General features: G+C 40.0%; 1 protein-coding gene across 2 annotated transcripts in view; it reads right to left on the bottom strand.

Moving 5' to 3' along the window:
- TMEM260 (transmembrane protein 260) overlaps positions 1–17,894 on the bottom strand; it is a 125,886-nt gene that overhangs the window by 84,545 nt on the left and 23,447 nt on the right. For both annotated transcript variants that reach the window (XM_033952092.1, XM_033952093.1), the window contains exon 3: positions 16,916–17,067. In XM_033952092.1, coding sequence (XP_033807983.1) covers positions 16,916–17,067 — 152 coding nt within the window. The remainder of the gene's footprint in view (positions 1–16,915; positions 17,068–17,894) is intronic.

Raw genomic sequence — 17,894 nt, 5'->3', positions numbered from 1 at the left:
CGTGTTGGGCTACCATAGGCCACTTTCTTGCACTGCTTGGTAAAAGAGCCCCTCAGTTTGTACCCAAGGCAATGGAGGGTTAAGTGACTTGCCCAAGGTCAAGGAGTCCCAGAAGGATTTGCATCAGTTCTCCCAGTTCTCCGCACACTGCTGTATTAGGTTACTCCTCCACTCTATTTGTAGACAACTTAGAACTGTTACTTTAAAATTTTAACAAAATCACTTTTAAAATCAAATCAACATTAAATTTTAATCTTTGTCATATACAAATAATAATCATGAATCGTAATTTAATTATTTCTTCTTTGAAATGACAATTTTCAGGCCACATTTCGGATTTCGTTCATACCTTTTTGAGTAGTAACTCAAGGTAAGTTACATTCAGGTACACTTAGGGCCTCTTTTACAAAGCCGCGCTAGCGGCTGCACTGCACTAAGGGCCCCGAAGCCCATAGAGATTTAAAGGGCTTCGGGGCTTTTGCCGCATGGCTTTGTAAAAGAGGCTGTTGGTATTTCCCTGTCCCCAGAGGGCTTACAATCTAATCTAGGCAACAGAGGGTTAAGTAACTTGTCCAAAATCACAAATAAAATTGTGGTTTTTGGTTCATAAATTTTAAAAGATTTTTTTTTTCTTTTTTAATTCTTTATTAATTTTAAAACTTTCAATAAGTGCAATACAAGATGAAAACATTTTACACTTTAAGATGACTTAATATTCTATCAGAAACTAATTCAAATCAAATATCCCACCCTCAAAAAAAAACAATTCTCTTCAGTTTTAAGAAAACAAAAATTAACCCCCCCACACCCCCTACCTTGGATATGTATGTTCAAAGGGAAAAAGTAATATTCATTCTTTACAATATTTTGTTAATGGGTCCCAAACATCTCTTAAAATGCCCCTGTTGAATAGCTATAGCACGCTCCATTTTAAAGATGTGGCATAAAGAGTTCCACCAAAAATTATAACATAGCCGATCCCAATTTTTGCAATTATTTGTAATATGCTGTATGGCAACTCCTGTCATAATAAGTAGTAAAAGATTTTTTAAAAAGAATATTCATTTATTAACATAACCATAACAGGTGATGTTTACTGCTACCTGCACAAATGTTGCAGGAATCAGATTTAGCAATTTAATGTTTTATAAGTTTTTGTAATTGATGAAAGTTTTCATAATCTGACATTTGTTGAAAACCACTTATTAGAAATTATGCTGCATGGTAGCTGTGAAAATATGAGCTTGCTTCACAATTATAAAGTCAGCCTATGTAGCCCTTTCTTATTGTATGAAGTGGCATAAACCCCATGGCGGCCTATCAGCTAACTGGCAGGCAGGGGCTGCTCTATTCAAAGTGAGAGATACAAGCTGCAGGGCAAAAACCTGGCAGCTCCCATCTGACCCCACAATCCCCTACTGCTGACAGCTCCAAGCTCCATAGCAAATTAGGCCTTCTCATATTACAATTGGAGAAGACAGATTCCATTAGCAGTATCTGAAATTGAGTGGAGAGCTGAACTGTTATCAGACTTGACTCATAAGCACTGCTATTAATAAGAACTATGATAGCATTTATATATTTCAAGCTATCTGCTGCCGCTCTGATATTCTGCTACAAAGGGTTGATGGGACTTAGGAAAGTGAACAATAGAGCTTTCTGGGAAAAGCAGAGTAAATCAAGAAAGTCTATGACTTCCGCACATTCTGAAGGGATTGCAGTTTACATAAATTTTCTCCCAATTGGAGATTGAGCTCTTCCTCATCTTACACATGGGATTTAGTTGTCACTCAATGGTAACAGCTGTGAAAAGGTGAAGCGGCCCACCGCTCAGAATATTGCCTTTGCTTTTAAAGCAATTAACCCATGAACAGGAGGATACCTGGTGATATCAAAAGGATTAGGCTAGGCAGTGCATTATTAACATTTCCTTGAACTAATTCTAACACTAGCTGTCAAAGACTGTAAATCATAAAAGTGTTTTGATTCATTTTATGTTCCAAATGAAACACTGCTGGTCTGAGTCTAATGTGTATACTTTTACCCAAACAGAAAAAAGGCAGTCCAGGTTTGAAGAGGGTTAAATGAAATAAAATGTAAATGAACAAAGATTTCTTTATAATCATTCTAAAATTAAACTTTAATTTAAAAAAGGAGAGGAGTAGGAGAAAGACAAATTAGAAAGGACTCAAATTAAGCATGGTCTTGTTACCTAGCCACAGGTGCTTTTGACTTTCACAATAAATGGCAAAATTTAAATCTGGAATATCCAAATGTTCCTCGTACATAATTGGGGATAATTTTATAACAGGATACCTATGTGAAAAAGTCTAAAAAGGCATACTTTATAAAGGAAACATAATCCTAATAACACCCAAATGACCACAAACTAGTTTGTACCTTCTCCAAAAAGGTATGCTCTTATGTGTAACTGCAGATGCATGTGTACATATTCTCTCAACTTCAAAGCACAAAACACGTGGCAGGGCATAATAAAAAACAACATCCAAGTCACCTTTTGACCTAAGGCCCTGGGCGCACAAAGTAGGCAGCAGGGAAATGTCCATTCTCGAAAAAAACATCCAAAATGTGGTTTTTTCGAGAATGGCCTACCTGTATATTCAAGAGTTTAATCGCCCAGACCACCACTACGCCTACCTTTAAGCTCTGTTCTCACACAAAAAAAAATCGCCCAAGTCCCAAAAGCCCAAAACAAGATCTTTTAGGCATGGGAGGGACCAATCCTTTGCCTAAAAGCATGATTCTCTAATCAGCGTCTGTCATAAGTGCAAGTTATAAAATCATGGAACCGTCTATCCCCCTCCCCCAACGATTGCAGCAGGAGAGATTCCCAGTCCCTCCTGCCCAAAGACCCGACTCCGTGACCCCCTTGAATGTTCCCCATCAGGAGAGATGCCCAATCTCTCCTTCCGCGATCCCCCAAAACCTCCTCAATGATCAGCGGCAGGAAAGATGCCCAATCCCTCCTGCCGACACCCCGCAAACTCTACCACCGCCAATGTTTCCCGGCAGGAGGGATGCCCAATCCCCCCTACCAACACTCCTCCATGCCCCCGGCAATGTTCCCCGACAGGAGGGATGCCATCACCCTCCACCCCCACCATGTTCCCCAATCCCTCCTGCCGACAACCCCACCCCCCAAAAGCTCACCACCACCCCGGATCCTCCACCTCCCTGAAATCTACCCCCCCTGAAAGTTCACCACCACCATCCCCCGGTTCCCCCCTGAAAGTTGACCCCCCCACCCCCCAAAAGTTTGCTACCCCCGAAAGCTCATCCCCACCCTCAGCCGGATCAACCCACCCCCACCAGGACCCCCTCTAATCTCACCCAGAACCTCCACCAGGACCCCACCCAGACCCCCCTCCCCCTCTAACCTGGGTTCGTTGGCCGGTCTAAGGGATCTGGCCAATTGGAATCTTAGGCCACTCCCAGTGCATCCCAGAATGCACTGGGAGATAGGTCTAACATTACGGTTGGCCCAGGTGTATCCCAAGATGCACCGGGAAGGGGCAGCCCTGCCATTCCTTCAACGACGGGGCTGCCAGCCAGATGCAAGCAGGAGCCGTCCATCCGGCCAACGAACCCAGGTTAGAGGGGGGGGTCCGGGTGGGATCCTGGTAGGGGTGAGGGGATCTGGGTGAGGTTAGGGGGCAAACTTTTTTGGGGGGTGTCGGCAAGAAGGATTGGACATCTCTCTGGCGATCATTACGGGAGGGTTAAGGATTGCGGCAGGAGAGATTGGGTATCTCTCCTGCTGACGATCATTGCGGGAGGGTTCGAGGGATCTCTCCTGCCAGGGAATATTCATGGAGGATTGCGGCAGCTTCGGACAGGAGGGACTGGGCATCCCTCCTGGCGTGATTATTTCAGGGGTGGGGGGACAGGTTGCCTGGGCCGCTGAGCTAATTGTGGCAACCCCGATCAGCTCAGCGGCCCGATCTGTAACTTATACCTGTTTTGACTTGGTTTAAGTCAAAACATATAAGTTCCGTCTAGGCAACCTGTCAAAGTTTTCGATTATGGCTGCCGGATGACTAACCCCCCTCTTTTACTAAGGTGCACTAACCGATTAGTGCGCGCTAATCAAATTAGCGTGCGCTAAACGCTAACGTGTCCATAGACTAACATGTATGCATTAGCATTTAGCATGCGCTATTCAGTTAGTGCACCTTAGTAAAAGAGGGCCTAAGTCTAAGTCGGCCCACATCCTACCCGCCTCTCGCCTTACCCACTCCTCCAAAAATGTTCCTTTTCGCTCTGGGCGCACAGAGGCAGGGAAAAGGCCTAAGCTGGTTTTAGATACATCTAAAACCCTGTTTGATTATCGGCACTTGGATGACCTGTCTTTTTGATCAAGTACTGATTTAGGCTTAACATAAGAACATAAGAAGTTGCCTCCACTGGGTCAGACCAGAGGTCCATCTCGCCCAGCGGTCCGCTCCCGCGGCAGCCCATCAGGTCCATGATCTGTGAAGTGGTTTATGATCCCTTCTATGACCTACCTCTGGTTCTATCTGTACCCCTCAATCCCCTTATCCTCCAGGAACCTATCCAAACCTTCCTTGAACCCCTGTAAAGTGCTCTGGCCTATCACATCTTCCGGAAGCGCATTCCATATGTCCACCACCCTCTGGGTAAAAAAGAACTTCCTAGCATTTGTTCTAAACCTGTCCCCTTTTAATTTCTCCGAATGACCCCTAGTGGTTGTGGGCCCCCACAGTTTGTTTATAGACTTTTAAAAAATTATTATTATTAGCCCCATATGCAGTCACACAATTTTATAAATGTCCTTTTCTGTGTGTAAAATACTTAACATGCAAAAAATCAGTACATTATTATAATTCAACCAAATATACCGTACATAAATCCAATAAAAATTTAGCAAACAACTATATTTAGGATTGGTCTAGCTACATAACAACTAAGTTCTTCTATTACAGTAGCACATCTAATATCTAATGTTCTCTATCTGAAAACTTCAATGATTGGACTAATGTTAGAGCGGTTAGTAATCAAAGTTTCTTCCAAGGGCTCTTTGTTTGATGCATGCCCATTTTAGTTATTAAAGGCTGAGAAAGACCTATTTTAATCCCCTATCATTGTGAATTATATAAATTGTGTTACTTTACCACAGACCTATCTATTAAAGTGGGCGGTTGTGCAGCTTCTTATGAAGGACAAAGCTCTGGATATAAAGCAATAGAATATTTACAGACCCATATCAAATTTGCATAGCAAAGATTATGGAAAAATGGGTGTTGAAACAGTTAAATGATTATTTAGTAACACATCATCTACTTGACCCATTTCAGAGTGATTTCAAGAAGGTGGAACAGAACAGACTTGTTAATGTCCTACCAGCTTTACTGCTGATGCCTCTTCTGCTTTTATCTGAGCTTCAAAGCTCAGGAACTACTCCCCAATAAATTGAAAAAATATATACAAATTCTTCCTAGCACACAAGGGCTGACAGGAATCCAAGATTCAACTTGGAGAAGAATAAAACAGATTGAAACAGTAGACAGGGGCAGGAAGGACTGGATAGGAGTCTAGAATGTCTCACCTATCTACTGGAAAAGAGCTTAAAAGGGTAAGTATATAATCTTTTTCCAGTGCAATAGGTGAGACATTCTAGACAGTAGGGGCATACAAAAGCAGTCCCCCAAAGAGCTAGGATGGGCCTGCTGTGCTGACCCATAAGACCAAGGACCCAAAAGCGGAGTCTTGTCTTGCCGCTACGTCCACTCTGTAGAACTTGGCAAACGTGTGAAAAGAAGACCATGTTGTCACTCTGCAAATCTCCTCAGGAGAGACAAATCTAGCTTCAGCCCACAAAGAAGCCACACTCCTGGTAGAATTCACCTTGAAGGCAACAGGAGACTGTTTCCCTGAAAGAATGTAGGCTGACGAAATGGCCCTATGGATTTATCTAGAAATTGTGGCTTTGGAAGTGGGAGTGCCCCTCTTAACTGAATGAGTCAGCCCAAATGGTAAGAGAAAAGAAACTCGTTGGTGACCTCCTGATAACACAGAAGAGCTCTGCATACATCCAATTTCTTCAATAGATAATCCTAAGTCCTGGAACCTGTAGACCAAAAGGCAGGCAAATACACTTCCTTAATAACATTGAAAGCTGAAATCACCTTCAGCAGGAAGGAAGGAACCAACCAAAGGGAAACCCCAGCCTCCAAACTACAGAGGAAATGGGCTTAGTAAGACAAAGCCTGTAGTTCTGACACACATCACACCGAAGGAATGGCAACCAGAAAATGGTATTGAGTGTCAAGTCCAAGAGGGAAGCATCTCAAAGAGGCTCAAAAGGAGTCTTGGTAAGGCTAGACAGCACAAAGTTAAGGTCCCAGGAAGGGAAAAGCTGTTTAACCGGCAGTCTGACACGAAGAGCCCCCTTCAGAAAATCAGTGACATCAGAATGAAATGTCTTCATGCCTGCCCTTGGTACTAGTAGGATCTTTGAAAATGCTATCTTCTGAGTCCTCATCTTCAACTTCCTTCCCAGAATCTTGAACTGCTCGATCAGTGCGTTCCTGTTGTAATCTCTCCTGCTGACATCATTTGTCCATCAGGGCCACTTTGTTCTGGTGTGTCCAGTTTGTTCTTGTGGACCATGGTACGCAGATCTGGTGTGTCTGTGCAGGAGTTGCAGCCTTCATCTGAGTGACCATCCAGACCTCCTCCCGCAGAGTTCAGTGTCCTTGGAGGTTATGGGGCCCTTTGCTCTTACGGTATGACTCTTGAGCGCACAGCCTTAGAGAACAGGGGATATTCTGCTATGGTTGTAGATGCTCTTCTCAAGTCTAAGAAGTCCAAGTTTTTGGCTTGCGCTAAGGCATGGAATGCCTTCCAACGTTGGTGTGTCCAGGACCAGGTTGTGCTCTGACCTTGCTGATTCTTGCCTGCCTTCAGGCTGGTCTGGATAAAGGCTTCTCTGTGCACTCAAGATGTTCCTGAGGGTGATATTTCCTTTTTTTTTTTTTTTTAATAATTCTTTATTCATTTTCAAATTGAACAGCAAGTGCACAGAAGAATATATTATACAAATTATTGCACAATAGCACATTAATATCTACCACATAAAATCTAGTGATGCAATAAGTCCCCCCTACCACCCATCCTTTATAACATTTTAATAGGAATATACACATATTATATAACATATTATGTAAAATTATTCCCAATTCCCTCCCCCCTTTAGTGTGCTAAAAAAGAAAAAGAAAAGGAGAAGAGAAGAATTAATGACTATTCACCACAATATTTTGCCAATGGCCCCCATATTTTTATAAAGTTAGTATATGTCCCTCTTTGTATTGCTATTGCTCGTTCCATTTTAAATATATGGCATAAAGAATTCCACCAAAATGTGTAACTAAGGTGATTTTTCCAATTGTTGGTTATATGTTGGATGGCAACCCCTGTCATGACTAATAAAAGCTTGTTGTTATATGATGATATTTGACTCTTTTTCCTCATCTTCATGCCAAATAACACTGTATCGTAAGAAAGTGCAATATGATTTTCCAATAATGCATTTACTTGAGACCAGATTGAATTCCAAAATATCTTAATATAGGGACAAAAATAAAGTAGATGATCTAATGTCCCAGGTTCCAAATTACAGTGCCAGCATCTATTGGACTTAGAACTATCTAGTTTTTGTAAACGAACAGGGGTCCAAATCACTCTATGTAACAAAAATAACCAAGTTTGTCTCATAGATGCCGACACTGTACATCTCATTCTCCAAGACCAAATTTGTGGCCATTGAGATGCAGAAATTTGGTGCTTGTTCTCAATGCTCCAAATGTCTCTCAGACCATTCTTTGGTTTTTTATTCAAGTATCCAGATAATAATTTATACCACAATGCGGCTTGATGTCCTAGGAATTCTGCTTGGAAGCATAGGAACTCCAGACTATGCTGATTGTTCAAAGCCTTCCATTCAGGGAACCCTACCTGAATGGCCTGCTTCAGCTGCAACCATTTAAAACTGTGTTTTACTAAGACCAAATCTATGTTGCAGTTGTGAAAATTCAAGCAGTTTACCATCCGAAATAACATCATTTAGAGTTCGAATGCCTGCAATAATCCAGTTCTTCCAAAGGACTTGGGCTCCGCCTATTTTAATCTTGGAGTTTATCCATAAGGATTGATTAGTTGACTTATTATTGGGATATTTCCTTAAAAGACATTTGGCGAGTTTTCACCCAACTGAGAATTTGAGTGAAGGGAAAGTAGCACAATTATGTACTATTTCTAGACAAGTTGTATCTTCTATCTCTGTATTACAAGATGATTTACAAAAATTAAATCTGCTATTGAGGAGATGCAAAATCAAATGAAAGTACTTCACTCAGTACTTCAGCTGTGAAAGATTATCTGATTTTGCATCATAAATTGGAACAACTGGAAAATCATTTGCTTGTTAATAATCTACGCTTTTTAAAATTTCTCTTGTTCATCTTTACTTTCAGCTGAAATATTGCTTAGAAAATATTTTAAGGAAATTTTAAAACTGAAAATATCTGAGTCAGTTGTAGTTTAGAAGGTTATGTACCTGCCTTCATCACTAGCAATGTCAACTAGAGGAGTGGTGGATGTAGCCTCAGTGTTAGCAGCTGGGGAATTCACTGCCTTCTTAGAGAATCCTCAAGATATAATTTCCACTTGTTCAACTTTGTTGGTAACTTTCTTGTCAGAAAGAAATAAATTGTGAGTTTTACAGATTTACTTTAAATATAAAAAAGTTGTTTTTTTGCAGGCAGCAATTCAATTTTTTCCAGATGTAATGAGAGCCACTCAAACGTAGAAAACAGTTCTTTGCCCTGAAATCCAGGGTTTTGGCTATTGAAACAACTTTTGTCCTGCTTTTTCCCTGTAGATGTATTTTGCATTATCCTTATCAGGATAAACAATTTATATTTTTGATAATTCTTAATTAGAGAAATTTATTTTGGAACATGAAAAAAAGGTTAATTAAAACAGAAAAAGGATCTCAATGTTTATAGTTAGAATGCTAACTGGATTTCCATCAGGAATTATTTACTTTTAGTTTATCCTCGCAAATCTCTCCTTGAAGTGGACTTTAGAATTAGTTTTTTTTCTATTTGTAATATTTCACCAATGTTATTATTTTCTTGTATAGCTATACTTGATATGTATAACTGAAAGTACTAAATAAAAAAATCATTTACAGCAAGTTGCTGCAAGTTACAGAAATTCTAACAAAATATCCCCCTCCCCTTTTACAAAAGTGTAGCGTGGATTTTAGCACTTGCCGTGGCAGTAACGGCTCTGTTGCTCATAGGAATTCTATGAGCATCGACACTAAAAAACGCACTTTGCTTTTGTAAAAGGGGGGGAGGTATATTTGGCAAGGCAAAAAAGACCAAAATGCTTGCCAATCTTATTTATGCCTGAATCCACAGAGAAAAATGGGGGCCCAAAATTTTTTTATGGAATTATTGGGCAGCGTGCTTCAAGTCTCTACATTGCTGGGCCATTCCCCCAGGCTCCGTTAAGACTTCTTAGTTTTTGATTAAATTCTGTCTCAGAATTGGTGAATGATTATTACACTTTTCTCCTGAACACTTTAAAACAGATGTATCTCTCTCCAGACATCTCACCAACTTTTCATATGCAAGCAAAATGTTTTGCTAGACATAGGAATGCCTATGGAATCCACACGTTTCCCCTTTTACAGTTTATATAAATAAAGATTTTTTTACTCCCATGAGGAAAATTAGACTACCTATAACAGTCATCTTTCTTTCTTTCAATACTTTCAGCTTTAACATCAATCTTGGGGCCTACAATAAAACAGCAAGTACTATGGGACTCATTTTCAAAGCATGTAGATACACAAAGTACTATAGGTTTCTATGGTACTTTGTGTGTCTAAATGTTTTGAAAATAAGCCCCTGCATCTGGGAGTTTATCAAGCCTACTTCCCAACTATAAACATAAATGTATGTTGCATTGGAGTTTTTAGGCTCCCAAAGCACAAACAATTTTTGGTGTCCTGTTTGGAAATACAGTGGAACCTTGGTTTGCGAGCATAATTCATTCCAGAAGCATGCTCGTAAACCAAAGTGCTCATATATCAAAGCGAGTTTTCCCATAAGAAGTAAGGGAAACTCGCTTGATTGGTTCCACATCCCAAAAACAGACACACACACACATCCACGAGGCCACCAGTGCTGCTCGCTTCCACTCCACCCCACCATATCCCAAGACCCCACCCCACCCCTGAGGCCACTAGTGCACTTCCACCCCACCTCCGAGAACTGGCATCGTCCCCCATCCCCGCCCACAAGCCCCCACCCCCGAAAACTGACATTGCCCGCCCGCCCAAACCCTTACCGTGATCTGGCACCGGCATGTCCTGTGGGTTGGTGCTGCGTGTCGGTGCCAGAAAAGCCTGCCTTTTACCACTGATCTCTGCTGGCCTGGACCTTGAGCATCTGCGCATGTTCAAGGCCTTCTGGCTCCAGCTCTCTCCAAGATTCTGACTCCCACTCTCTCAGAGATTCTCCTTGGAAGCCATTATTTAGAGTCCCGCAGGGATCACCTTTTGTCCCTATTCTTTTCAACATCTATATGTCTACTCTGAAACTTTTTCAACTATCTCCCTCTGAAACATTATACACATATGCAGATGACATTCTTGTCCTTCTTGAGATAGATTTGAATCTTAACAGCCTCACTGAGAATATAACAGCATGCATAACAAAATTCCAATCCTGGGCCCTCACTGTACAAATGAAGCTGAATGAGCCCAAAACAAAATTACTTTGACTTGGCCCAAAATTAGATCTGCTACCCACACTCATTTCATTACCTTCTGGTCCCACACTGCAGATTGAATTCTCAAGCAAAGTTTTGGGCGTCATTATTGACTCTACACTTTCATTTAATGACCATCTCAACACTGGTAAAAAAATGTTTTTTCAGTCTCCAAAAGTAAGATCCTGCTTCCACCAACGTTTTGCTGTCCTTGTACAATCAATTATCCTTTCCAGGCTGGACTACTGCAACTCCAGCTATCTAAGTCTAACCAAGAAAAGTCTCCAAAGACTTCAGCAGATCCAGAATACTGCGGCTAGGTTGATCTTCGCAAAAGGTAAATTTGATCATGTTTCACCGCTTCTGTCAAAACTTCACTGGCTTCCAGTAATTTCTAGGGTTCACTTTAAGTGTGCCTGCCTAACATTCAAGATCTTGCATGGCATTTTTCCTCCTCTAATTCCACTATCTTGGAATTCTACGAGAACTGACACTACCAGATCCATCCAAAAACTTAAACTATTTTTCCCCTCGTTAAAAGGCGTTATCTATGCTGGAAAATTAGGGAATTCTTCAAAATCACTGAGCTTTGGAATAACCTTTCTGCCCTGCTGCGGAATCTGGGCTCCTTCCAATTATTCCGAAAGCATCTGAAAACTTGGCTATTCTCAAAAATGTAAATCTCCCTACCTTCTTTATAATCACTAACTCTTATTATGTTTTTCCTTCCTTATATTAAAGTTCCTGTAAACCGTGCTGAGCTCCATCTCTATGGAGAGGATGCGGTATATAAACGTGGAGGGGCATAATCGAAAGGAACGTCTACGTCCATTTTTGTCTAAGTCGCAAGTCGTCAAAAGTAAAAAACAGCCTAGGACACATTTTCAAAAAATACGTCCAAAATTTTTTTTGTTTCAAAAATCGTCTAACTATACATTCTGCCGATCTGATCATCCAAGTCGCTAAATCGTTCATCTTTATACCACATTTTCGTCCAACTTTTCATCCAAGTCCAAAACGCCTAGAACCAGCCCTGTTGGACGTGGGAGGGGTTTACAAAGTGATGAATTGAACACCCAGACATATGGGGTCCCTTACAGGGCATTGCTGTGAACTTCACAAAAAGGGTGCCATGTCTTCTCTTCACTACAGCTCTCTTATAGGTCATGGGGAGCCCCCCAAACTACTTCCAGAATCCCCTAGACCCACATATCTACCACCCCAATAGCCTTTATGGCTGCAGAAGCCACTTATATGCCAGTACAAAAGGGTTTTGGGGTATATAGGGGAGTGCACATGTTTAAGTATCAATGCAGTGATTACAGGGGCTTATGGGCATGGGTCCTCCTCTCCATGGGTCCCTAACCCACCCCCAAGACGGCTTAAGCTGCCTCTGTGCTGGATGACTAGGCTTTCCTATGCCAGGCTGCCAGGTGATGATGGTCTGGAGGTGAATTTTAAAGATGCGATTATGATTTTTATGGGGTTGGGGGGGGTCGGTGATCATTGGGGTAGTGTGTGGGGGTCTGTATTATGTGTTTGCAGTGCTTATCTGGTGACTTTAGGTGGGTTTTTGTAACTTAGACCATGTTTTACATGGTCTAAGTCACAACGTCCAAGTTCCCTTGATCGTGGGCTGTATAACTTTCGGTTATACATGCTGTACGACTAAGTCTAAGCCGGCCCACATCCTGCCCAACTCCCGCCCTCGACACTCCTCCTGAAACACCCCATTTAGCTTTGGTCGTTCAGTGGCACTATGAACTTAAATCATTTAGGTCATTTAGAAATACATCCAAAACCCGTTTTCATTATCGGCACTTAGATGTATTTTGACAATGTTTGTCAAAGTGCTGACTTAAGCCGGTTTTTGGATGTTTTTCTCTTTCGATTATGAGCCCCTTAAGGTTTAGTTTAGTTTATTTTGGGAATAGTCATTCTGAGGCAGATGATGATGTACAACTATGTAAAGATATATAGCTGAATTATATTTATCTATATGTATGGGTTAACTTGAATTTTAATTTAAGTTCCTAGGACTTGAATAATAAGGAAGTGATCTTTTCTAGGATGTTTATTGTTTTGATTTTTCTATTTTCGATTGCAAAACTTTATTTGACCACTATTTCATCAAGATTGTGATGTTAATTTTGTCTTCTTTTTTCTTTACTCATTGCTTAATAAAAACTTGTTAAAGCAAGAAATAAGATTAAAAAAACCTCTTGCAGCAAAGTATGGCCTGACCTTCACAAAAACATGTCACAAACTAAAAATTAACCACTTAACCCCTCTTTTACGAAACTGCGATAGCAGTTTCTAGCATGGGGAGCCACGCTGGTCCACACTGCTCCCGACGCTCATAGGAACTCAATGAGCGTCGGGAGCAGCGCAAGCCATTCAGTGCGACTCCCTGCGCTAGAAACTGCTATCGCAGTTTTGTAAAAGGAGGCCTTAGTTTGGGAGTATTAGAGAAATTCAAAGTTTGGGGTTTTTTTTAACCTTTGACATAAGAGTGTCAATACAGCCTATATACACTGCTGGTGGTTTTATATCCACTGACAGAAGATTTGAGAGATCAAGTTCAGGTCACAATAGAAATGAAATCATAACAATCCAACTGACAATGTATAATGTCTTTTTCCACTCAATCAATAGGACACTGTTAGTCCAATTACCATAGATATGGCTTACACCTTACTGAAAGGTATCTGATTTGACAAGACAGATTTGCCACTTGAATTGTGATGTTCCCAAAGGATTTGTATTTCATAAATTATATGTATTCTTAATATTAAAGCATTTTCATATTTAAATCTGAAGGAAGCATTGTTTGCTATGCCTGACAAAAGTAATTTTCCAGATTTCATCTTAAAACACCTAAATTATAAATTAGGTGTTTATTTTCCAGCTGATTAGAGAATTCTAAGAGTACAAAAAAATCTATGTTTTTCAGTGTTTTTTTGCCACAGATATTATTGTTGGGCACCTTTTATGATTAAATAAACTATGTATTGTATATTTGTGCCACACAGGGGCTTTCAACATACAAGAGGAACCAACTGAATGGAGAATTCCATACAAGCAAGGAACTAGGGAAAGTAATGTTTTCCCATTATTTATCTAACATCCGATGTATTTCACCTTGTTTGCATTAGGGGTGTTTTATCAATGTTTATTAGTATAAAAATTGTAAAGTCTTAATTATAATAAATATTTCTGAATTAATTATTTATTTATTTTTTAATTCTTTATTCATTTTAAAACTTTCCTCAAGTGTACAAATGTTAAAACAATACAATTATACATATCAGTTGATAATCTTACAAATTATAAGTAAAAATTACTATCCTCCCCCATCACACCCACCCGTTTTCCCCAAATATAATTATTAATAAATAAATCCCCTCCCTTCCTAACATAAAATGGTGTATATTTCTATAAGAAAAAGAAAATGGTATTTATTCATTACAATAAAAAGTTAATGGCTCCCAAATTTTCTTGAAATTCTTATAATTCCCTTGTTGTATAGCTATTGTTCTTTCCATTTTATATATGTGACACAATGAATTCCATCAGAAATTATAATTAAGTCTACTGTAATTTTTCCAATTATTTGTGATGTGCTGAATGGCGACTCCTGTCATTATCAATAAAAGCTTGTTGTTACTTGATGATATTTGGCTTTTTTCCCTCATTGACATACCAAATAGTACTGTATCATAAGATAATGCCACATGCTTTTCCAATAAACAATTTACTTGATCCCAAATTGAGTTCCAAAAGGCTAAGATAAAGGGACAATAAAACAACAGATGATCTAAAGTCCCTACTTCAAGATTACAGTGCCAGCATCTATCAGACTGTGAACTATTTAAGTTTTGTAATCTAACTGGGGTCCTAAACGCTCTATGCAGAAGAAAAAACCAAGTTTGTCTCAGTTTTCTGAATTAATTATAGAACAAATATAGGGCTCCTTTTACTAAGGTGCACTAGCGTTTTTAGCGCACGTGGGAAATTACCGCGCGCTACACCATAGAACTAATTAAATACTCGAGTTATACTGTATATACTTGAATATAAACCGATCCGAATATAAACCAAGGTAACCCTTTTCCCCAAAAAGGAGGAAAAAAATTTGACTCGAATATAAACCGAAATCAGAAATTTGGGTATGTGTCTTAAGTAATGCCATAAGTAATCACTAATTTTTCAGTTGGAGCTGTTTCAAGTCCAAAAAAGCTGAAGGAGAGCCAACAAATATCTTCCTACTTGGGGCCATGACACCAACCAAAGTTTCTGAACTACTTCCACCAGAACACCTGGCCTCAGTCACAAATGCAGAAAACAGAAAATCCCTTTTCAAATACATACCCACAAATTAAAAGTACTATTGTACACAAATGAAACCCTAATATGCCAGACTCTGAACACAGTATACCACAAAAGAAATAGAAAGAAATGCTTTTCTTCCTTAACAGTTCAAATTATAAAAACGGATGTAAATTTTCAAATTGACTATTTCAATCACTAAACTGAAAATAAAAACATTTTTCCTACCTTTGTTATCTGGCGATTTTATTTTTTTGATCATCTTGTTCCCTCTGTGCTCTTAACTCTGTTTCCAAGGCCTCCTTATGCATTTGCTGTTTCTTTTCTCTCCTTCTTCACATCTTGCACCTCATCCATCTTTGGCACTAGTTTTCATATTCAGTTTTCTTCCATTTTACTGCCTCCATCTCAAATCTATCTTTCTAGTTCTTCCCCTCTCCTCATGTACACCTTTCTCTTTCCCTTCCCTCCATCCATGTACACCATCTCTTCCCTCCTCTTTTCCTTCCCTCTATCCATGTACACCATCTCTTCCCTCCTCTTCCTCTTCCCCTTCCCTCCATCCATGTGCCACCATCTCCTTCCTCTCCTCTGACCCTCCCATTCAGCATCTCTCCCTTCTTTCTCCCTCCCCATCCCCTGGTTCCACCAAATGTTCTCCCCACCCGGTTCCGAAGCTCCCCTCACCACAAAAACTACACGGTGCCAAAATTGAAGATAATTGGCACTAATTAAAAGTTACATGCACAACTTGGAAAGTGAATTCTATAAAAAGTATGCGTTAGTTCTAGTGTGTGAATTTGAAAAGGGGGTGTGGTCAGGAGACGGGCATGGGCAGACGGTGGCCATTCATTCCTTAAAGTTATGTGCATTGTTATAGAATGTGCCTGATTCATGCACAACTTAGGCGCAGGCAGTTACCCTTGGTTTTAGCTGGCCTTATTGTGTGCACCTAAAAGTTATGCAATGCACTGGCGCTTAGCGCAATTCTATAAAAGGAACACGTATATTGTAGAATTGTACTAAGTGCAGTTCTAGTCAGCGCTGATTTTTTTGGGGTGCTATATATAGACTCAGGCCCTTACTGGTCAAATCAGAGTGATCAGCTGCTTCTAAGTTACTAAGAGTCAGATATCTTTAGAAACAGAGCAATCTAGAACTTGTAATCTTTCTTTTGTACTGTTGCATTCTCCTATTTTAAGATGCTCTCACTTTCTGCTTCCTGGCTTCTCTTTCCAAGAAATAAGCCTGGTACTGCTCAATCCATTTCTCAGGCTCTTCTTCTTGATTCTCCTCCCATCACACATCAGCTGCTCCTCCTGCTTTAGGACGTTCTCACTTTCTGCTTCCTGGCATCTCTTTACATTCTCCTTCCCCTTTCCTTCTACTTTATTGAATTTCGGTTTCTGTTAGATTCAAATATACTGTATATATGCATCTTTCACCTCATTGCTGTTTGTTTTTTCCTGGTCAGAATCTATACATATAGGCATGAGATCCTATCATTTTCTCTGCAAGAAACTCTCCAACCCCTCTATGTCCAACCTATCCAAATTAGATTGTAAGCTCTTCATAGCAGAGACCTTCTATTACATGTCAAATGTACAGCACCAAGTATGCCTTTCAGCACTATAGAAATGATAAATAGCAGTAGTGCATTTAAAAATCTCAAACTGGCTATCGGTTCTGTATTCAGGTTCTCCACGTAGTATAAGAACATTTCAATTACAAAAATAAATATCTGTATCAGCAACCAACTTACTTGCAGGTAGTATAAAAGAGCAGAGAGGCTGCAGCAGCTCCACACAGGCCACTCAGAAGATTTACCCGATAAGCAATAGAGCCATAGGGGAAAAGTATAATCATTAGCTTGGCCAGTACAGTGAACAGCGGGTAACCAGGAGGATGTGCAACCTACGGTTATATCCAAAAGAAATTAATAAATATTTCATATGTAGCCACTGACACTAGTATCTCATTTAAGAAAAAAGTGAAGGATCACAGAAAGGCTTTAAAAAACCCAGAAAGATCAAAGCTACTCAAAATATTAATCAATAGTATATAAATATCTGTATTACAAAAGGAGTCATTAAACATGAGCTTCCTAATGCTAGAAAGTTATGTGCCCAGTTTTGTGAATAGTGCGCAAAATTGTGTGTGCAAGTTATAAAAGAGAGTCAGTTTCATGTGTAACTTTGGGGTCCTTTTCCTAAGGCGCGCTAACCGATTTAGCGCACACTAAGGCCCTGATTCTGTAAAATGCGTCTAACGTTAGGTGCTGTTCAAGCATCTAGGTTAGGCGTCCTTAGTAGAATTGCGCTCAGCGGCATTCAGCACTGTTTAGACATCTAACTTTTTAGGTGTCCTTTAGAGAATCAGGTTTTAGGGGAGATTTAGATGTCCAATGTCCTTAATGTTATAATATTTTATTATTATTGTTATTAGAATGGCGATTTTGTGCTATTTTTCATTATAATTGTAATACTGGGAGATGGATCTGTTTAATGCTTTTATTTATTTCTCTTCCATCAGACAGAGTGACTGGGATTCAAACCAGCAACATTAGGGTAGAAGGCTATAGGTTTAATCAGTGTGCTATAGAGTGAGCTAGCAAGCTGCATAGCAATTGTAAAACTACCGTATTTTCACGCATATAACGCGCGCGTTATACGCGTTTTTACCTACCGCGCATACCCCTCGCGCGTTATATGCGTGAGCGCGGTATACAAAAGTTTTAAAAC

This window comes from Geotrypetes seraphini, chromosome 7 (assembly GCF_902459505.1).
Source record: "Geotrypetes seraphini chromosome 7, aGeoSer1.1, whole genome shotgun sequence".
In the NCBI taxonomy this organism is placed as follows: Eukaryota; Metazoa; Chordata; class Amphibia; order Gymnophiona; family Dermophiidae; genus Geotrypetes; species Geotrypetes seraphini.
Note: the sequence above shows the minus strand (reverse complement) of the source record. Positions and strands in the feature narration are given on the sequence as shown.